General features: G+C 38.2%; 3 protein-coding genes across 8 annotated transcripts; 2 read left to right on the top strand and 1 right to left on the bottom strand.

Moving 5' to 3' along the window:
• The first annotated feature begins 37 nt into the window (after positions 1-37).
• LOC126925130 (chaperone protein DnaJ-like) lies at positions 38-1,853 on the top strand. Of its 2 annotated transcripts, XM_050740420.1 has the most exons (5): positions 38-271; positions 345-435; positions 551-705; positions 793-980; positions 1,689-1,853. In XM_050740420.1, exons 1-5 carry the CDS (start codon positions 192-194, stop codon positions 1,694-1,696), a joined length of 522 nt encoding a protein of 173 aa, XP_050596377.1. In that variant the 5' UTR covers positions 38-191; the 3' UTR covers positions 1,697-1,853. The 2 variants fall into 2 exon arrangements, with proteins under 2 accessions (XP_050596377.1, XP_050596367.1); XM_050740410.1 differs by lacking the exon at positions 1,689-1,853 and having other exon boundaries at positions 793-1,316.
• LOC126925102 (arylalkylamine N-acetyltransferase 1-like) lies at positions 1,300-10,216 on the bottom strand. 5 transcript variants are annotated; one of them, XM_050740330.1, is made up of 5 exons: positions 10,057-10,194; positions 9,014-9,399; positions 3,363-3,627; positions 2,082-2,298; positions 1,300-1,920 (listed from the first exon to the last, which is right to left on the bottom strand). In XM_050740330.1, exons 3-5 carry the CDS (start codon positions 3,592-3,594, stop codon positions 1,722-1,724), a joined length of 648 nt encoding a protein of 215 aa, XP_050596287.1. In that variant the 5' UTR covers positions 3,595-3,627; positions 9,014-9,399; positions 10,057-10,194; the 3' UTR covers positions 1,300-1,721. The 5 variants fall into 5 exon arrangements, with proteins under 5 accessions (XP_050596287.1, XP_050596307.1, XP_050596316.1 ...); XM_050740350.1 differs by having other exon boundaries at positions 9,014-9,381; positions 10,057-10,191; XM_050740359.1 differs by having other exon boundaries at positions 9,014-9,269; positions 10,057-10,074.
• A 2,649-nt stretch (positions 10,217-12,865) lies between these two features.
• LOC126925045 (fasciculation and elongation protein zeta-2) lies at positions 12,866-22,870 on the top strand. The gene is made up of 9 exons (XM_050740205.1): positions 12,866-13,184; positions 14,808-15,060; positions 20,768-20,890; positions 21,068-21,224; positions 21,292-21,400; positions 21,483-21,745; positions 21,825-21,900; positions 21,965-22,030; positions 22,106-22,870. The coding sequence occupies exons 1-9, from the start codon at positions 13,079-13,081 to the stop codon at positions 22,120-22,122; spliced, it is 1,170 nt and encodes a 389-aa protein (XP_050596162.1). The 5' UTR covers positions 12,866-13,078; the 3' UTR covers positions 22,123-22,870.
• The last annotated feature ends 195 nt before the right edge of the window (positions 22,871-23,065 follow it).

Here is a 23,065-nt window from a genome sequence, read left to right as displayed (position 1 = left end):
CAATTTACATGTTAATTTAAAAATAAATATGGCGGAGTTAATTGGTATAAAAGTTTAACGTCATCGATATAATTTTATAACATCACTAACTTCAGTTCCGTAATGTCGTAGAAGCATAATAGTGTTTTAACGTGTAATTACATTAAATTGTTTTTAAGTTTGCAATTATATACAGAAAAGATTTTGAGGACATGGCACATATTTTTCGTGTGTATAAATTTGAAGTACCTACATTAATTCATGTTTTCTATAGAAATTATAATTATCAAAGGTTAGAATCTGAAAATAACATATTTCACTACGTACATACATGCATCAGTTAATGTTAAGTATGATTTTTAAAGACGCAAATATAATTATTACGAAGTATTGCATATTTCTTCAAATGCAACGCAAAAAGAAATAAGAGATGCTTATATCAAATTATCTAAACAGGTATAAGTCATTTTTTTAAATGTTTCAAATATTTTTCCAATTATGTTTAATTTTGTGGTATTTTAAAATATTTTAAGTACATACCAAATAAATGATAATTTAAGTATTTTTTTAGGTGCATCCTGACTGTGGCAATAAAGGAAATCACGATGAGTTTGTGAAAATAAATGAAGCCTATAGTATTTTAAGCAACAAACAGAGCAAACATAGTTATGATATTGATTTGAAGAAGAATAATATTCGTGAAAATTACTATTATCAGAATGCTAGGTATATTTTTTAAAGGAACTATGTTTATTTTAAGAATTATTTTCAAAAATTATTTTTAATCGTTATTATAATTATATTTATTTTCAGATCTAATAATTGTCACCAATATGCATATGATATGTACTATACAACACATAGAAGAAAACCTTCTGAAGCAGAGAAAAGAAAAGCAATTATATTGTGGGTGTTCCTACTGATTATAGGATTACTAATTCAAGTGATACGTGTTATAGTATGGTCAAATGCTAGTCAAAATGCAGCATTAAGAAAGAGTGGTAAGATTATACTAGAAGTTGAGAACAATAATAAAAAGTATGAAAATAAAACACTTGAAGAGAAGCTAGAAATGTTGGAAAAAATTATGGCAGAACATACCGTGCCTACAGGTGATAAATAACATATGTGAAAATGTATTTACTTGGATTCACATATTATAACATAGAGAAATTTTTAAAAATTTTGCTGTACAAAAACATAAAATGCGTTACACGAAGTAATACATGTGTTGTAAAATGTTATTTTTTAAGTAAAATAGGTCATATTTTAAATTAAAAAAATTGTATTTATAGGTGAAAAAATTGTTTTTAATAGAAATTATGTTTACATACAAATCATGTGTTATCTTTATTTGTATGTATAAATTCATTGCAACAGAATAATAACAAATTCATACATATTTTAAACACATTCAATAAAATTAGAACGTGTAACTTTTATACATCGTTTAAATCAAATGTACTTCTTAACGTGCGTGTTATTTTTTAAACTTTATTATTGTTGTCATTTTGGCACAATTCGTTTTTATAGCATCGCGAAGAAATAATTATAGAGATATTAGATTAATTCGTAGAAAAAAAATATTTATAAAAGAAAAGAAACATTCAGAAAAGAAATGTATCACGTGTACGGATAGTTGATAATAAGAAAAATGTAACGTAGATATAGGAGTGCGTTTCTGAAACGTTATACTCGGTTTTAAACAGGTACTTGATTTCAAATACGTATCATGACGCTTTTCACAATCTCTTAACATACGAAACAATTTCTACATGTGGATGTGCGGGGGTAAATACAGGATTACCATCCTCGTCTAGATAATCCGTATACTTGAGTTCGTATATTCGATTAAAGCCCATTCGAGTACAAAGTCTCCCAGAAAAAGAGGACGAGCAGTCGGCACGTGCTACGTGAAAGCCTCTCTCTTTCCCAATTTCACTACAGACAAATTTTCGTGAGTAAATTATTTATATACAGTTAAGCATTATTAAATATTATTTCAATAATATATTATATATAACAATATTTTAGTTAATAAAATGATATTGCGATTGATTCACTGTGTTCGCCACAGACTTAATTAACAAAGTGAGACTTACAGTGTTCTTTCTAGCAGCGCTTTGGCAACGCCTTTGCCTCGCCAGTCAGAATCTACGGAAATTATTTTAATTTCCAAAACATTCAACCCTCGAAAATTTTCTTCGCTATTTACATTCTGATCCACGTGATGCAGTAACTTAAGAATTTTTTTGAATTTTGGGTTTCGACATGTAGCTATGAAATGTGGTTCTTCGTCGCTTGGAGGATCCATCTTTCCTGCATTTAACAAGCACAATTTATCGATTATACTCGCGCAAAATTTGCGTGCTTAACTCTAATTTATGTTGTAACTGTTTAATTTATTATGACGTCTCCATGAAGCTAAATGTGTTGCATAAATTATATTGCATAAATATCAGGTAGTTAATGTAATTCAGCCTTAATAATTTACATCTCGAAGGTAACTTTTTAACATCGGCTCTGTATTTAAAACATAATTATCTTTACATTGACTACGAAGATGTTTCTTGTTCAAGTTTCACAAGTGAAATTCTGAGTATTTTTGGTCTACACCAAAAAGTTTATGGACGAAAACGAAAAAATCAGAGATATAGGAAACTGTAATTTCCCTTATATATTTTTAGATTTGTTTTTTTTATTTGAATAAGCATATGGATAACTAGATCTGTCGATAGAATTATCTAATTACTGTGATTGCGACAACTGATAGTGATTAATATGTCTCACGCTTGCTCGATACTGGCACAACAATTTATATAACGTTAACTAGTAACGTTTTCTAGTAGGTGTATCTACTATTTTTCTTTGAATCTTTTCTTTGTTTTTAATTTGATTCATTTAAATCTAGCTCCTCAGCAAAATACATAATCATAAGATCACGCGAGTCTTTCAATACGATTCTTCCTATCTTCAGTACCGATCTAGTAGTATTAAACAATAGACTACTTGCTAGATGCTCAAACAAGATACGTCTCGTAAATATAGCAATGGCCTCCAAAGATTATGAACGAATATTTTGTACACTATTTTAAAGTATCTGCTCATCCTATTACCCTAGATTCACTTTAATATACAAACTTGAGGAATAATTATTCATCACGACCGACTTGTCACCACTTCGTATTCGTGGAACTTTTTAGCTCATAGCATATCATTGTTCCTGCTGAAAATAGAATGTTCTTGGTACCCGATTGTGTTGTTAACCCAGATATATCAGGATCTTGGTTAACACAATCGTAGCTCCAGCAGCTTTCGCGTAAATATCCCAATGAACAGTGAAAATATTGTTAATACTTGGTACACATAGATCAAATTCTTACCATTTAATACTACACCAATTAAAACACCGTTCGGTAAGACTGCCATCAGATTGAGATTGTTCTCAAGGGAAGCTAGACTATAATTCTCCAAATCACGGCAAGTGAAGTCTTCTCTATTTGATAGCAATTGGACCGACTGATTGAGCGGTTCGTCTCTGAAGAAGAACTTCTTGAGAAAGTTAAGTATCCTGAGCTTATCATCTTTAGTGACTGTTTCAATCTGATAGTCCATGTCAATTCTTTCGCTGTTCGCTGAATCAGCTAGCTGAAGCAGACAAGAAATTTAGAAAAGATTTACGAAAGTTGTAAATGTGTAAAGATTCGCATAAATTGTTCGATTACGTTTGTTGATAGTTGGTAGTCGGATCATTGCTTAGACAAAGTAGCAGCATATCTGATTGCACGAATTCTGCATAGCAATGTATGGTGCAACAATGCATATATAAGTAAACGTAACTTAATGCAACCAGGACAATAACAATTCATTGTTTTCGCGACAACGGGAATTGAATTAACGCTTTCACACGCAACAATTAACGTAGCAATTCGCGATGTGTTCTTATTTGCGCAACGCTTTATCTTGATCATCAATGACCAACTTTGGCGAGGGCTGAATTACAGTTAATCTATTTCGATGCAATGATTCGTGACAGCTAATACAAGTTGAGTGGGTTTTGATTTCCAGAATCACAATTACGTCTTTTTCGCTGTAAAAGAATTCGTTCCACCATCTGTACAGGATATTAAAGAAAAGCCTCATCAATAATATTATACTGTTACTACCTCATTGTACATTTTCTCGGTTTCGCCATTTAATCATTTCAATGTAGATATTTTTTTAAATTAGTTATTGATACCCAATGTATATAGATAAAATTATCGAATATTATCGAGAACGTGGTACTTAAGTTTGTATTGTTTTTTACACGAGTACAGAAAAATGTTATGTTTATTAAATCTACTATATTAACGTATGATCCATTCAGGTCGTATACAACGAAAAAAACTATTTAGTAGTAAAATTTATCGCGATGCAATATCGTCGAATCTCCAAGCGAAAAATATTGCCAGCTTACCGTATACTTGACCATTTTTGGCACATCTTTCGCGAAAGTGGTCTGACTCTTGCCGACATCGCTAAGAGCAGAATTAACCAAGTCTGTAGTTTCCATAATGTAATATTCAACGTGAATCTTATACTTTCGAAACCGGTTTGGTTAAAATTTGGGCGATGATATCGTTTCGAAACGATGACAATTATTGATTCAATTGACCACTGAATGTAGAAACACCGGCGAGTTTGTCAATAACGCGAGGTTCGTTGTTGACGTCGAGGTGGTAATCTAACACTGCGCTTTGTGATAGGACGTCGTCAGTCTTATATACTCTCAGTGCGGGCAAAAGCCATTCTTGCAGGTTCAGGGACAGACGAATACCGTTTAGGATGCTTAGCGATCAGCAATATCGGCATTTGATCGTCAGCGTGTCTTGCTCGATTTTTTGTATTCTTATATTTTTTCGTTATACGTATGGTTTGTCGCTTAAACAATCGATCTTTTCGCCAGGAAACGAAGATTTTTCAAGCGAGATTGATATGCATCTTTTAGGAATTGGAAAGGATATTTTACATAACGTTCGCGTACACGTTCGATCATCTCTCTCGCGACGTATTTCCGTTCTTTCCGCTAATAATTAGTCGCGCGAGTTCCTCTTTCAAGTCTCTTGATTATCGATGATGTCTCCATCGTGTGTAATTTAGCATAGACGCAACAACCGAGGGAAGATCTAATATTTCAGATACATTTGTACAGGTTCTAGCATTTAATATCGCTTATGTAAATGAATCGATTCAGGGAGGCAAATAGCAAAAAGATAATATGCGTTAAACACATGTCCATGTTTGCCTGAGACACGCGATCGACGTTTAATAGAAATTTAAAAAAAGAGTGAAATTACTATTTATGCCAATTACTCAGCGATATATCATAAGACCCTGGCGCACGATAGGGTCCTGTGGTATTAACTAACTTGATTATCCTCGAAGCTGCCATGACATTCCGCGATACGCAATAAAATCCCGTACAATATTACAACTGTCACGTTTTCTCATGATTCGTGTACATATTGCAACGTGACACGGAAATATAACAGTTTCGTGCGTACAGAAAGCTCCAATTGGTTTTCTTTTCACATTAAAAATCTCTTAGTATTTGCGTCGGTGGACAAACGAGTTCCTTCGCTCCGGCGCAAGGTGTTTAATTCAAGTTCAGTGTACATATGTGGCGATAGACAAAATTGAAAAATAATTGGACAACGTTTGCCGATAAATCGACTTCCGTCATTCACGTGTTGACAGACATTCGTGACACTGAAAACCGATTAAGCTCGCAAACACGTATTCGTTTCGGAAAATCACCGAGTATCTTCTCCAACATTTCGTTTTTACTTCACTTGGTACTGATCAAAACGTTCGCGTAGAATAAAGAGATATCGCGGTTGTATTTAAATGCAAAGGAAGGGGCTTGTGTGTCGGTTGCCAATGCATGCGTGGATATCGAATAGCTCGAACTTTAATACCGTCTTTCGAAATTGAAAGTCGATTCGCGTGTTACGTCGTCCCTTCGTCCTTTTCTTCCCTACCGTCGATCTACTGCAATACCAATCAAAGGCTAGTGGAGGCACCGTTCAAACTTTCAAGATGTAGATTATCGAATGTTGCTGGCTTTCCGCTTCGAGGAATGTCTGGTCACGTGGACCACCGTTTGTCTCGGCGATACAAAAGAAATCTGTCACGAAGCGCGAACCGGATTCGGAGCTGAGGTTATTTACCCACGAATTACGCAATTCCACTGAATTGTACGAAACGCAAAAGGTGCTCTGGACCGATCACGGAACTGTCGTCGATCTAAACCCGCGAAGGTCAGCGAAGAGAACCGTAGCCATGCCTTAGGTGGCATTCAATGACGTCGACTTTTAGTTGCCGGGCATTGAGTATCGTTCCATATCCTCTTTCGATGTCATATTGAATTTAAAAAACGAAAAAAAAGATACTAACTCGCAGCCTTCAAGATCTTTGTAACAATGTGAAGCTCAGTTAGAGTTCTTGACCCATTTTTCTTTCATTTTTCTAAAGGCGTTTACATGGACATCCTGTCTATCGTCCGGTGATCTTTCGATCGGACCTCCGATGGACATTGCTAGGTATTCTGTAATGGTCGACAACGCGAATACAATCACCGGTTTCTGCAGCCTTTGATCGCGGGGCCTGATAAACGAGGCGATCGCTAACGCATACGACAATGAAATATAACAATCGTTCGTTTCTTCTAGGAATCCTTTCGAACCGGATTCGATAGGAGGTGTTAAACCGCTAACGATCTCCGTGATCAGACGACGTTGACCTTTTTCACTATATCTTCCTTCTCGTGTTTTCTATCGTGTTTTTTCATCGTTCTACGTTTTCCTGAGCAAATTTGTTACAAATCATTCGCCACTAGTCCGAGATGAAACGATAATGGTGCAAGCAAGTTGGAACAAGTGCAGCCATTGCATCGCGTGATCCCATTGAAAAAAGATGAAAGGGGAAGGAGGTGGCGATATGAAAAATCGTGTAGACCGATGGAAGAATTAATTGTCCGACATTGATTTATCTCAAAGGTGTTATTGTCAGCGACGTGTCGTTGCGTTTATGATTGATGCAATTATTTATACCATTGATGTGTTTCTTAGACGCGAATAGATCGGGTCTCTTTATTCAATCAGAACTTGAATTGCTTGAGAGGCGTAGAAGGATACGCGTATCGAATGTACCGTTATTTAGGGCATTGAGTAACGTAAGCCGTATAAGTTACGGAAAAAATGATATTAAAAATTTCAATAACAATGTTATACAAAGAATTAAAAGGACCTCTATTTCATCGAGTTTAAAAAATTTTGAATTCAACTTGGTCTGATCGATACGCATTATTGATTTATGCGATAGATTTTTAATGCTCATTAATAATCCCTTCCTAACGTTAGTCGATCGATCAATGATATATATGGTCGTAACTTAATCATCCATCCGTTAAGAGATCACGATACGTGTTACGTGTACACATAAATGATTCTCTATCGACTAGCAGAGGCGGTGCCAGATCCGTAAGTGGCAAACCAATCGGAATAAAGTAGCAATAATTGCATGTAAATTTATCGCGGGTATAGAGTACCTGTTTTAAAAAGTTACGACTCATAAAATCAAGATGACTTTCTTTCTCTTTTTCCTTCGAACCATTTGCTCACCTATCAACAGTTATCGTGTAACCTTTATTCAAAACACGAGACACAAATATATAGACGAGATCCTCAATGTACCCATTATGATTCGTAATTTCATACACTATATATTTTCTATATACATACATATCTGTAATGAAAAGATTCTTGATATACCGTTGAATCAGCTGATCTATGGCATAAAATATCGAGTGACATTCAGGCGAGTTTACCTTGAGACAGGAGTGTAACATGTTCTGCGTAATAAATCTATTAACCGACATATAAATGTATTGATTACTATTGAACCCTCTGTCGTGCCCTGGAATTAATTGAGATTTACACGGATAATTATACAGGATATGCCTTCGAATCGATCTATGCGCGGAAGTATGATTATTTCAAATGTACTAGGTAGACTCACGTACCGTTTAATACCTGTTCACGTTGAGATTTTTATTTCGTAACGCTATACGAGTCGTTTGACAATAATATGAGCATCGTTTACACGTGTAAGTACCGATTAATCAATGTTTCGACCAATTCGAAACTTCTAATCAAAACTGAGCGGTAATTAACTTATATAAGTTAATGCCGTTTTATATAGCTTTCTGATTATACAATTATTGAGTAATCGACGCTACAATGGAGTTGTATCTTTTATCAATCAGGGAACACATGCTGAGGACAGCTTGCTCGAGACGCAAAAAGATAAAAAATAATACGTTGCACTCGACTGAGTTTGTACAATTACGTTATCGCTCGCTGCACGACAATTACTTAAGTGTTGGGAAAAAAATGCGGATAACACGAACAGTTAGCTCAGCCGAGCGGTTTACGCAAATGGTCCGACCATTCGAACGGTGATCATGTTCCCCGTTTCCCTTTGTATAAAAAACGTTCGTTCTCTTTAGATTCGATCGAATAATAATGCTCGCTAAATCAACCACGCGACATATCACGGTTTTTTCCTACGCAGTAGTCTTCTGAAACAATGTCAAGTAAACATATAGCGAAGAAAATTAGTATTCAAGCTTTGTATGCGATCACCGGACATTCGATCGCGCTCTATCGTTCCAATCGAGGCTAATCTCGTTTAGAGTTTAGTCGAAGCTCTCTCCTCGTGCTTGTTTTAAAAATGTTTCCGAACGCGGCTGGATAACGAAGTTTCCAAAAGAATGCGAAACTTAACTTTTCCGTGGAAGGTATTCGGTCGATGTTAGTTACTATTTAACATAACAACAAACACGAACGTCTTGATCATAGCGTCGTTTCGCGTTGGCTGAATGATCGTCACCCCTTTTGCTAAGAGACTTGCCACCTTGAAGCTCGATACATGACACGCATGATCGAAAAGTAGCCAATACCTAGTGTACAGATGACGAGTTGTAACTTACCGTACCGCGTGTGGATTCACGCAATAAAGTCAGAAACAGATAGGATATATAGTTCCCACTTCCGCTGGTCTTTCGGCGTAGCTCGGACGATCTCGATACGAAAAGCTCTCCAAATTTCCGTCGACTAATCCAAATATCCAAATATCGAAGTTGAACCTCTTAATGCAAATACACCAAACGTGGTATTAGGATATTTTGTACTTGAGGCACGTGCACTGCTCCGAAAGCGGGGCTTGTAATCGAATTACAGCTGACACTGCCGGGACGAAACAATTCTTGTACACAGATCCGGTTGTCCGCGTCTACGATGCTTTGTTCATATTCGTCAATGTTTACATACTTTGGTCATATTCTCTTGACCGTTTAACCTTCGGTGATAAAATTATCTACATAAATACACATACAATTAATTGTTCGCTACGTTTCAAATTTGCAAACAGCAGTAAGCCAATAATGCTATTTAGTGAATAAAATTTCGTAAAAAAGACGGAGTAGTATCGACAATTTTACGTTGATTCAAAAGAAATATTTAGTAAAAGATTTAATAAAATCTTCTTAGCCAAGGTAAAATACTAGCGGCTATTTCTGTTCGCAAAACGAGATGCACCACGGATTCGTCCGAGAATAGAAGCCAAAGGCATCGAGGAAAACACTGCCAATGTCGGTGATATATTTATTCGGCAACTCGGTGAACTTTCGCATCTTCGTTTCACGGAAAATGTATACCTTCGGTCAGTGAAACATTCGTCTTTGAACTCCGCTACCGTTTCTTTATCCGATAAATCCGGTGATCGGATTATTCTAACACGTGAGAAAATCGATTTATCGTTACGTGCAACAAACTTGTTGGATGAACCAGTTGACCCGGCCGTGTATTCGATAACGTCCAATTTCTATTGCCTATTTATCCGAGGGAAATATGAGGGAATATATGAAACAAAAAGTATCTTTCTATCAAAATGTATTATTTTACACGAAATCTCCCCCTTTTTAATTTTGTCTCTTTCTCGATAAAATACGAACATAACGGCACATTTACATACCTGAAGAAGTAACGGGCCTTCTAGACGATTTTTCGTTGTTTTCAAACACACGCGTCCCCTTCAGTCTATCGCCAACTACGCACTGCCAACGTGAGAGCAATAGGGAGGGTCATTACCATCCAGCACGTAATGTCCCTTCGACAACAACCCATGGAAAGGGTAGCCCCAGGTCTATTTTTCCATTGAATTTGATTAGGTTGCAAGATCTGGAACTATCAGTAATTGGACCCTCAATTCGATGGGTCGACCGATCATAGAAATGCTCCCCAGCATTCATTTATCCATAACTAAGTTAAGCAACTTAACCGTCCGTTGCTTTACCATACACGCCGCGATGTTCGAGGTTTAGGTCACTCTCTGTTTATGAGATAAAACGACGGAAATTTTAATTAATCCGTGATGCTTTATCGCGAGATAGCCTGGTACGGTTTAATATTTCAATCCAGTGTGTCAAATTCGTTATGATATCGACTCTGTTATTTAACGCTATTAGCCCAGATTACATTGAACGAGTAGGTTTAATAATATTCTACAAAATACGAGATGCAAGATAATTATGTGTATAAATAGGAAATTGTATTAAATATCAATGATTCATTCGACACGTATAATTACCGTGATGCTTGTAATTACTATTTGCACAGCGTAATTACAAAGTATTCTACTTCGGTAGACCCTGCGATCTATATCGGTGAAATCAATTAAAGTCATCGATGGATTGATTTCAATCGTATCTGTTTTACGTCGACAGACAAATTAGCACTCAAACATAAACAGATGTTAACTAATTGCAGTAGCGAAATGATTGATTACATTTTAGTGTAATCGAATTTTTTCAACGTCTACGCGGCGAGCATAATGATATGCGTATAATATACGTCTGCAAGTAGATATTGCGCAGCAATACAATGAATTGGTATCGAAAGAAACATTTTTCTATCTATTGTTACTAACGCTTACTATCCATAAATAAAGAGAATAACGGGTTCTTCATTGACTCTGCAGTTTCTCTTAATTCGCGTTTCGTGCTCCAGTTTCTCTTTATCTCAACACATTGTTGCATTCCGCGCGTAAGCCGCATTGATTTATTTCAACTACAGAATAGCAACGTTATTTTGCGACTGACAATCCGCCAACACAACAGTAAGCAGCATTATTTCTTGCCATAAGCCGTGCCTCATGAATCTTTTATGCCAACATCCTTTTCTTAATTGCAGAAAAACGTTGTTTTATTACCAATACTGTTAAAATGATCGTACCATCGATTATTCAGATAAATTTTAATCGGCATGCGAGAAACGAAACTTAAAATTACACGCCTCAAACTTCCTCTCGGTAGTTTTCCTGTAATGCAAATTTCTCTTTTTATCTATGGCACTTGTTACACCGATGATTTCCTAATAATGCAACTATAGCGATCTCCTTGATATCAATCCTAGATCGTGTATCAAAGAAATCTTATTTGTTGTCACTATTAATCACCACCTCCCGCTAACAATTCCGATATTATCAAGGTTAACTACAATCCCCCATTATAGTGGTGTTTTTTTATCACACTCTTTACGCGACTCGCAATGTATGTGAATTACCTTGTGCGCTGGCCCAATATCCGAGTTTCGCATCGAAATGTTGCAGGTGTTAGTAAATCGCTTATATAATGTGGCATTACGAAGCAGCCACCCATGGGGGCAACTATTACTATCGGAGTTTGTCCTTTTCCAAATTACTTTATCGCGCTCGAGGATGCTTGTTTTGGCCTTTGTTGGGGCCATCGAAAGATCAGAAAATGTCAAAAACAGACCTTCGGTCGGCAAAATCCACCTAAGAGTAATTGCTTTGTGCATTAGTAAGGCCACGCTACGTTATCGCGAACATCATGATGAATTATTTTTTGCTCGAAAATGAACGAGGTGTGGTTATGAAAAGAACTAGAAATTCATCCTGGTTCTTTTCCAATGAATTCGATGTGTAATGACGATATAAGTAATTATATATTTCTGAAGAAAAATCTTCTCTCGGAATTGCATATTTAGATTACTTTAATATGATATTTGTGCCCTTTGTCCTACATACGTAATATTCTATTTCATGGAGCGAACCGGATTAACAATTTTAATATATTTAAGTACTGAAACTTGTCGCGCGATTGTTATTACATTTAAATTAAATCCTTGACTAAACACAGGATAGAGCTGACGTCATACGGAACTTTACATCTCACGTTCTGTAATACCGACCTCGAAAAATTCAGAGTGTTTTCTACGCCCTCTGTAATTCGTTACGACACTGTTTAGTATAGGAACTTATCTAAGAAAATGATTATATCTATCTATGTTTCATCTTCATTTGTAGTTACATTTTGCCCATTTGATATTAGAAACTATTTGTACTCTTAAAGTGCATTCATACAATATCATGGCAAACAATTACAATTTACATTTTCGAATCGCATGTGATATTATCGATTAGGTATAATATACAGATAACTACTATACTTGTACGTAATCGGTAACGTTGGGAGTAACATGAAAATGTTAAGAGAGATCCTATATGGTTTTATTATCCGCTGTATGATCTATACATCTCCTATATGATTTTATTTCGACAATTTGAATATATGTATACCTCAAATTCAATTATTAAAAGTTTTCGTCTAACAAAATATATTTACTAATTTCACAGGGTACTTGGTTTCTGGGATACGTTACTGTCGATGCTTTGTGTCACCGGCGCGCTCAGCCAGCGGTTGTCATGGCGACCGGCAATCATCTTCCCCCACTATTTTCGAGCAAGCTCCCTCTGCGTCAGTCGTTCGCGAAGCCTTGCAGGCGGCGGATAGTGCGCAGTTCGCTAATTGGTTGTAGTGTCTATTAGTCTTTTTCTTTTCTACCCCTCTGTAAGAAAAAATCATAAAAAACAACGAGGAAAACGGTGCGCCTCGGAGGCGCTGCCGCAAGTGTACGGTGCCGAATTTCATCACGGTGATTGACTTCGCTGCCGGTTCTTCTCCACACGGTCAATAATGAGGGACATGGCGGGCAAGATCGCCGAGTTGAAGTTCGAGGCACCCCTCGCACGTTTCGAGGAGGAAGACACGGCCAGCTTGAAAAATATGAATCTACTGACAGGTGCGAGGGAACACGCGTGCCGACTTTCCTTTTGCTCTTTCCTGCCCGATTTGTGACGCATCTTACCGTGTCGGACTCTTGTTAACCTCGTTGTGGATCAAAGTTTATCGCGATGTTTTCGAATCGGAATTGTCTCTGTTACGAACGCGTTTCGTCAATTGGCAAAATTCTGATCTTAACGGTCGTTCGCGAAACTGAGAGTCAGTATATATAGAGCTCCGATAATCCTTACTCCTTCTCTATTTTTATGACAATCGATTTCGATTACTCGGAAAGTGGGTGACGAATGTTCGTTTATGAATAGACTGCGGGTATTATTTATACATCGACGGGAAATTTAAATGATAAGAATGCGCGTAATATAGAAGAATATAAGAACACGTTTAAAGAGTAAAACGAATCCGTACAGTTAGTTTCCATTTCTTTGGTTGAGTCTACTAAATTATAAATTTGCGTAAACAACATCCGTAGTCTAGTTACGAAAGAAGAATGATTTACGAGTATGGAAACGCGTTGTTTTCTTGGTGTCCTGGGATGTTCTCCTTTACTTTGACTAAAAAAGGCGTTCCAGTACGACGCCAGTGCGGCACTATAAGCGGAAATTTCGAAACCAAAAGAGTTTCTCGGTAGCGGGAACAGGTTTCGTGTGTCTCTCTGCATTAAGCGTGTAAAACGTGCGTGCACGCGTGGTCACGCTCATTTTGCGGACGTGCAAATTAAATGACGAGGGTGGCTTAGTATAGGCAGCGGTGAAGAAGCGACCTTCGGGCGACAAACGCGTAACAAAAGGCTACGTCATGCGTACAATTGGTGTCTAATATCCTTCATATACGCTTTAACTCTCGTATCACTTTTCACGACATCGTAGAACATACATCGTTGGAAATCTGGCCTGGAAACGCCTTCGGGGCTCCTACCTAGAGAAACGCAAATATATGTTTTACGGTGTTCATAGAAAAATCACGGATATTTAATCCTAAAAACATTCGATCCGCTATGCGTCACTGACGTCTACGCGAAAGTACGATCCATCGCGTTTATGTAACTGATAATACACCCGTAGCAAATGTAAATTAACACTCCCACCGGCTATCAGTGGGTGTCTTTACACTGAAGAATCAATTTCTTTTTCATTCGTTTTCTTAATTTTTTGACGAGTCTAGGATTTCTAGTATCCAATTATATCTCAACGATATTTTTAAAATTTCAGTTTCAAATTAGCAAATAAGACATATTGATTTATCTAATTGCGTATATGTACACAGCGTTTGTAGCAACATACAAAATCCAATTACACAGTAGCATGCAAATGTCAGAAAGCTTTTAGAAGTTCTTCGTGTAATTATTTCAGTGACAGGGAAATGTTAATAGCCTCTCCCTAGCGAGTCCTTTGTGACACGGCCCTCTACATATTACGTATAGAAACAATACGCCATTCCGGAGTGTATGATTTATTGCGTCTCGCGCTATCGAAACGTATCGATGTTTATTTTACCCTGAATTGAATTAAGAACGATGACTGATAAACTGACGTGTCACTGTGTACTAAAAGTAGGACAAAGATAGAGAAAGATAATAGATGTATAAATACTGATGATGGTCTCTCTTGTTTGTCATATTTAGAGCAATTGCTGGACACGAGTTTAAACACGAGCTACGGAGAGAATTGTAACGCGAACGAGCCAGCGACTACGCACGAAAATGGTACCGATATACTGCAAGAGGGGACGTTCAGCCCCTTCAGCGGCAGTCTCGAGGATCTCGTTAACACCTTCGACGAGAAGATAACATCCTGCTTTCGCGATTACGGCACGAACGTCGAGTCCCTGGCACCCGTGCAAGTACGCACGCAGGAAGAAATTATGAACGAGTGCCAGTAAGTTTCTGGAGCGTCAATCGTTTTTTTTTTCTTTCTCTCGAATATCCTATCATCATGACGTACGCAAATATAAATTTATAAGCTATACAGTTTATTGTAATAATCTTGTTTGTCGAATGTAGGTATTACGTAGAAGTTGATCAGAGTATTTAAATGGCAACCAGTTTACGAACGGTAGCTCCAAAAGGAAAAAGCTTCCTTGATAAGTCAATTAGTACGAGACGTGAGATAATCTACTGGTGAATGGAAGATACAGCAGTTCGCTCCGTTTCCTTCCTTTCCTTTTATGCATTATCATCGAACGACCTCTTTTTAACGGATCGTCGACAGCAAAAAAGAAATTATAAAGCGCGCAAGTGAAAATTACGTTAGTACGTGCGCGATTGAGAAGTTTCTATTACCCTTGGGTCACGCGATATCTCCGGTACAGTTATACCGGTTTATACGGCCATGTTCGATGATTAAAAAAGTAAAGCTGCTGACGCTGCGTGGCGGCTCCCCGGGTAAATGAATACCCCGAAGATTATCGGAGTTATCGCATTCAAATTGTCGCGTTTACCTTGAGATATCTATTACGCCTTGCAGCTCTGCGATCCTCGTTATAAAGTAATGATAGTTGCGCCACGCTTCTTGTCCAACGGAAGTAATCGTTTACGGTCATCACCGTTACGATATTATATCCCGTGCGAATAATAATTACCGGTCCCATGGATCGGTATTTCAATGACATCATTCAAGATGCCTACCTATCCCATTTAATGTAACTTTTTGCAACAGTTTATAGATCGTATAAACGAGGTGCAAATGTTATAGCATTACGGTTCTATCGGTTGTTCCGTCGAGTAATGTCTCATATTCCGTTTAAGTAATCTCGTGTTAACGCTTTCTTCGACTCTCGTTAAGACGCGTAAACAGTTTCACTCGATGACTCTGGCTAAACCGATATCGCTTGAACGTTACTCCTATGGTTTCATTAGGAAGCGTTACAGCTACTTGCGCTAAACCGCCAGATTGATACGGTTCAACGGGTATTATACTCTTGTTTTTGTCGACGGTACATGAATCGACCCCATTGATTTTTTTTCTTCTAAGTAAAAAGCCAATGGGTTATGATTCGTACACGAGCTTCATATACGGACGCCCACTGTGAGTTAAAATTGGAACAAAAAGTGGAGCAAAGTAATTGTATATATGTTCCTGATGGTAATTCGAGGCGTTTGAATTCGTTTAAACGAGACGCCAGGTTTTCGTTACATGTCTGATCCTTAAGATCACGGTATCGATTTTACAAGAAAAGTGTGCCGCCATGAGTACTCTCTACGTGACGTTTGCGGCGCGGGTTCTGCAGCTTTCTCTCCGCGGAGTGGACAGACCGCGTAACAAGAAAGTAACTTACCTTCTAATTAGACTATCGTCGCGCGCTGTGCACCGGCACATCGATGCTTGATCGGCCGGTTCCTTCTCGATTTCTAAATTCCACGTAACAAAAGGCGTGCTCTCGTTATTTCTTCTATTAACATTTTCTCGGTTTCATCCTTGCGAATCTCTTTTTCTCGACCATGGTACATTACGTAACGACGCGCTTCCTCTTTCGGTATATTCCGATAGGAGTTGCTGATTAGACGAATACGTGGTTTCTCCGATAAACCAACGTTTGGAAGATGAGCCACATAGATATATAACTTTTACTTTTAACATACCCGTTTTTGCTTATTAAGCACGAATTTAATAACTTACTTGCACGGTATTTCTATTCCCGAATACTTGGTATATTTCATTATGCGCGGTACTGACGCAATTAAGGACGAAAATAACTCGTCCTTCGTGTATTAATTAAAGCAACAGACGTAGAAGAAGAGTTCCAGGAAAAGTCGAGCATCGTGAAAGCTAATTAAAAATAGTTGAAATTCCTGACCGGAGAGACGCGTAAGAGGTTTCAGAGATTCCGTGAGAATATTCTCCGTGAAAAATCGACGCTGTTATCCTCGGTGCAGGTGTCCGGCCGAATATATCCGACCACGTAACCACTCGGTGCAGGTGAAGCTCAACGAAGCGCAAAATTGTATCTTCTTCACTCGTAGAGTGTAGAGTAACACGGCGAGGCTCTTAAACTCGTTTCAACTCCGGTTGTGCATAAATTTCTTTGAAGTCGTGCCTTTCTCCAAATTCGTCTAGACGTTCTGCTGCCTTTCATCGGCCTGGTGCGGTCGGAGAAGAAAAGAAAATAAACTTATAAAAAAGGCATCGGTGTAGGGCGCCGTAGTCTTTAGAGGCCGGAGCTGTTATGTCAAAGGAAAACCACTTTGAGATTGTAACGGAAAGAATTAACTCTCACCCACCAGGGGAGGTCCAAGTGACCCACGCATAGTTCTCTTCGCCTTGTATAGTCGTATACCTGCGTATTATGTACCTGCTGCTTAGGCAGGCGCCTACCTAAAATTTCCTTCTTTTATTCCGGTGCTATAGAAATCTAGGGGCGGAGTTGTAGAGGAAATAAATTCGATTCTTTCACGTTGCTTACGTCTACTTTGATTTAACCATTTTCGCATAGTACGTTTATTACGAAGATCCTCTGTACTGGGTAAAGTTTTTTATGGCACCATAGTGGGATCTTTCGACGTCGTAAACCGCTATACGTACATATAATGAAATTATCCAAGTCGGGAAGCTTAATCGAAGCTTTAATTAAGGATCATCCTTCTTCGAGAAGCATCAAATCGACCGTACCCTGGTATTTCACCTTGATGGAAACTAAGATCCATCTGAAATCAATTTTCCGAATTTCAACGAGCGCAAACGCGAGCACGGTTTTAGATCGAGCATCGACGTATCGAAAGTTGAAGCGTCAGCGAGAAGTCGAGAGGTCAGTGGCCGAGGTTTGCAGAGATCGGACACGTGCACTCGCACGTGTCTCATTCGGCATCGGCGCCGCTTTCATATGCATGCACCAAGCCGGAAAGAATAAACGCATCCGTGCGTGCGTATCCGGTCTATTGTTCGTAATCCAATTTGCCACGAGACAAAGTTCCTCGCTCAGGAATGAGCGTTGTTCGACGGATGAAACGCGTCTCTCCTCTTTAGAGAGCCAAGGTCGTGGCTCCAATGGGTGCGCTCGCCTTTGAACGCGAAACGCGGTAGCCTTCTCTTTTCACCTCCGAAAGACTTTCTCGCCCCACGGCACGTAACTTCCTTTCCTTTTTTTCATGGCCCCCTTTTCAGGCCACGGGTCGTACGTTCTCTTCGGCAGCATTTTGCGCGTAGTCCTCTTTTTATCCTTTTCCAAACAGTTCGCCGTCAAAATCCATAGAATCGCCGATTAGACGTTCGTGTAATAAAAGAAATCTTCAGACTAATACGCATTGCAATTTCTCTGGAACGTACGGTTCAATGGAGTATTTGTACGTTTCGTGGAAAGCTATTTACCGTCGATTAAGTAATGGTCATGAGTATAAAAGTAGTCGAAGAGAACTCGTGACGAGGGAAGCGAGAAACGTAAAGTAATACGAAAATTCGGGTGCCGGTGGAGGAACGGGTCAGTAACGCGATCACGGTAGCGAGAAATCGTGCATCGATCGAATCGCGAAGGGGTGCCCCATGAAAATTTGATCTCTGTGTTTTGTTCGGTCGTTCGTATCGAGCCACCCCTCCGGCTGGACAAACGTCAATAAAGCAGCGCTTGCGCTGTATCAGCTAACCGCGGTGCGATGTTTCTACGAGCGCCGTTTTCTTTCGTGTCCCCTTTCTTTGCTTCTCAATTTATTTATTTATGTCGATGAAAAGTGCACGAGAACAGGCACGCCGATAATATCGTAGAAATATGTAGCGAAAGTGCATCGGCTCTTTTGCATTGTAATACGTTTTCTATTGTCTGAAAAAATAAAAGAAAGAAGATATTAGCAGGACGTTCGTCCTAGATTTCATTCGCGTTTTATTCATCTCCTTTGCTATTTTATCTGGTTCACTGTGAACTAAGTAAAATAGATTGAATGGCAGCGATTTGTTAGGATAACGAATCGTCGAAAAGCTGCTGTTTTTGCTCGTAAGCTGTTCGTGTTACGCAACGGATAGCGTACGAAGACTGTACAAGCCCTGTCATGGATCATTGAACCGAAGAATGAATTAATAAGCAAGGGGATACACTCGCCTTCCCGAGAATTCAATTTCACTGCGTTTTTCTCGTTCCAGTTAATGGGGAAAAATGTACAGGTCGTTTCAAAAGGGACGTCCATCCCCTTGGAAGGACGTTACTTTCTTCCATGTATTTTCATTCAATTTTAATGCATCTTTTAGTATCGATGTTTATCCTTGAATTATTGTACGCGTCGATTCCAATGAAATTTTAACGAATACCGAAAGAACCATTTCTGCTTCGATAACTCATTCGTCAGCAGATCTGGTCGGGTTGTTTAGGCGTTTGTCCCGAATGATGGGACTAACATGCGCACAGGATGAAGTCACTGCTTTAATGCACTTAACATTAATGAGAAACTCGAGTGGGTCGAATTGACCTCCATTTGTTAATCCAACACCATCGACCGGGCCGCCGTATGTTGCCTCTATTCTCCTTTTATTTCTGAGAACCGCTCGAGCGTTACCGTACGGCAACTGGCTAAATGAGGAGAATAATAAGACCGAGACAAACGAAGTTAATTTGATCGATACGAATAATTACAAGAAAAAATTTGAAGGTTGCCAGCGAACCGTGAAACTCCTGCTGCACTGCTAATTGAGTCTAATCGATTCGCTCGAGTTTAGTTTGGTTTACTCGATTATCTGGTAATCGTAGTGGGAATAGACTTAATTAAACCAACGGATAGAAAATAAATAAGAATAAAAAGATAGAAGAATGAGAACAGGATCGTCCTGTAGATCGTATATCGTATTATCTAACCGAGATTGTTTACAAATCGGAAGTATGAGAAAGGCTGGTTGATAGGATCTCGTTCACGGGTACCGATTCTATGCGAAAATTCATTTCCCTAGAATGGATGCATTGTTGTCGAAATAAGTTAGACTTTGTTTGCAAGGGATTGAACGACTTATCTGTACGCGATGTGTACGTGTGTACACGAGCCGGGAACCGCCTACGAGGAAGTAGTGATTCACACGGTATCCCAGAAAACAGAGACTTCGTTTGAACATCTGTCTCCGTCCTCGAATCTTATCGTGTCTTTCAACAAGCATTTAAAACGATAACGTGTCTCCGAGGATGATACACAGGATGTGTAGGCCTCAACGAAATTTAGATTACGATGTTCACGCGATTGTTCTCCGTTCGACAGAGTTCACCGAGACAATTCGTTCGCGATACGTTGCCGTTACTTGGCTAGTTTAAAGATAGAACAGTTCGTAGCTAGAAATGTGGCATTTTCTTAAACATCCTTGCCCCGAATTTTAATGTACACCGTCTTTCAGCAAACGTGCCTTTCCGAAGTCACGTAAGATTATACTTCGCTGTTAATCCCGAGTAATCGTTAAGACTCGGGATGTAAAAATAGCAGTCGCTCGCAGTCGATTGATGGTTTTGAAACAACGGCAGACGACAATTCAGCGGGAGGATATGAGTCAACTGGTGTCGTGCCTGCGTAATTGAAATTAATAATACGCCTAATGAAATTTAATGCGTCTGGAAGAAAAAAATTTGCTCGTTATCTCATCCTCTAACGAGAGATTCTCTACTTAATGCTTGTACTTTTTCTTGTAGAATGTGGTGGACGATTACCGGTACGTTCGGTAACATATTACCAATCGATTGGAGCAAATCGTACGCTAGGAAAATGCACATGCCCGCGCTTAATTTGAACGAGGCTCCGGTTTCACACGAAAGGTAAGCTATAGTTCCTACAGCAGCGTTTTAAGCAGCTTGTGTACTTTGTTTGCTGCTTTTCTTTCTGCAAGAGTACATAGTTGATAACGATAAAAGGGACAATTTTTAATGTGTTTCAAAATATACAAAGCGCGGTCGACGTTTGCAAATTAGAAGCTTTCGTTTTGTTTGCTATAGACCTGAACTAGAGGATTTAAGTAGCGAAGATGAGGCTGTCGCAACTGATTTGGACATGCATGCTTTGATCTTGTCCAGTAGCACCGATACTCACAGCCCGGAGGAACCGCTTAAGACTGCGGAAGAGGTACTCCGTGAAATAGACGATATAATGCAGGTAAATATACAATTTCTTCAGGAGGTAAATTCACAGGGAAAGAGGGAAAAACATCTGTTTTGCGTAGGAAAGTCCGTCGATGGAAAGATCTCCGGATTCCGATGGGTCTTTATTGGATAGCGACGAGGCACTGGAGAGGAGCAGAGAAGTTCTGGGCTCTCCGCTGCACGAGAAAAGTATATTTTCATAAGCAGATACGAACCAATAAACAGCATCAGAATGAGCTTCATAATTTTGAATCATGATCGTTTGTTCTAGAGCTAAAACAACTTACCTCCAGCCAACTGACTGAGTTACTCGGGGAGATGGAATCCTTGGTGGGAGCTCTAAGCGAAACTCTCATCGCGGAACTTGCATTGCGCGACGAGCTCGAATATGAGAAAGAATTAAAGAATCAATTTATCTCCTTGTTGTTAGCAGTACAAAATCGACGAAGACAGCATCATGTCACAAGAAAGAGAAATCAAATGCAAAATGGTACTAGTCCTTTACCACAACATAGATCGCTTCAAGAATCTAAGGTAATTCGCGATTGTTTCAGAACGTCGAATTCGTAGGTATAAATTTGAAAATATTTCATTTGAATAACGTTGCTTACAGTATTTAACTACCGTAATTCCGTATCATATGGACAGTGGCCCACCAGACAATCAGGCGTTACAAGTTCTCATTAAAAGTGAGTATCACTGAATAATTATGCGAATATATTAAACGCTTAACTCTGGTATTTTATTTTGCAGTATTAAAAGCAATTAGCGAAGACAGTCCAACTGTACCTACTTTATTAACAGATTATATACTCAAAGGTAAGTAAAGAAATCTTGGGTTGTTTCAAATAAATGTTTAAGTTGAATGTCTAAAAAAATAATTCTTATTTTCAGTATTGTGTCCTACTTAGTGAGCGTACCATAAATTCCTCACGGAAATCGATAAAAATCAGAAAGAAAGATATTAATTATTAACGAATACAATTTGCTCTCTTCTTGCCAATACGCTTTCAGCCGTTGTTGTGCCGCATATTCTTGCGTTAAGGCAGGCGATTTTGCTTCTAAATTGTGTCTGGAACTACACACTGTATCGACTTTAGATTCATAGATAGAATCCGTGACACTCACATCTAGTCTTACTTTATATATTATCACGTGTATATTATTTTCCATAAGATATATTTCTAATAATCTATGTATGCGCTCTATAAAATACCTCTTAATCGTGTACGACTTATAAAATCTTCATTTTTGTATACGTCATCATGAATTTCGTGACAATTCAGTTTTTTGTAATTTTTTGTACATAAAGATCTTATCGAAATGTGTGAACAAATTTTACTATATTACCGAAAATATTTATATTTATGTAGAAAAATATACCGATTAACTTGTAGATTACAACATATAAACTTATGAATTTAGTATATATTGTTGTAATGCTCATGTACCTAGGATTATCTAGTAACGTATCGCGCAAAAATAAAAACATCTTGTTGCTGGAACAACCTTATGAGTCTACACTTGAAATCTGTTTAATAATTACATGCAAGATGCCATTGAACACTTTGTGTACGGCAACACAGTTGTTTTACACATATTACAGATATTGTGTTTGTTGAAATAAAGAAATAAATTGAACAATCTTACTATTGAAAAGTGTTATTTTTATTCATAAGAAGGCAAGTTTTCTTTTGTATAATTCATATTCCCTTTTATTAGTTAATTAGTTTCAATCTTTTTTATCAATTTTCATTTGGGTTTTAATGAATTAAAACATGTGAAGTATTGTAACCATAATTCGATCACGTGACGAAAAGATATTCTGTTATCTTACATTTATTATGCAATATA

Source organism: Bombus affinis, chromosome 2 (assembly GCF_024516045.1).
Source record: "Bombus affinis isolate iyBomAffi1 chromosome 2, iyBomAffi1.2, whole genome shotgun sequence".
NCBI lineage: Eukaryota > Metazoa > Arthropoda > Insecta > Hymenoptera > Apidae > Bombus > Bombus affinis.
The sequence above is the reverse complement of the archived record's forward strand: the minus strand, read 5'-3'. Positions and strand labels throughout refer to the sequence as shown.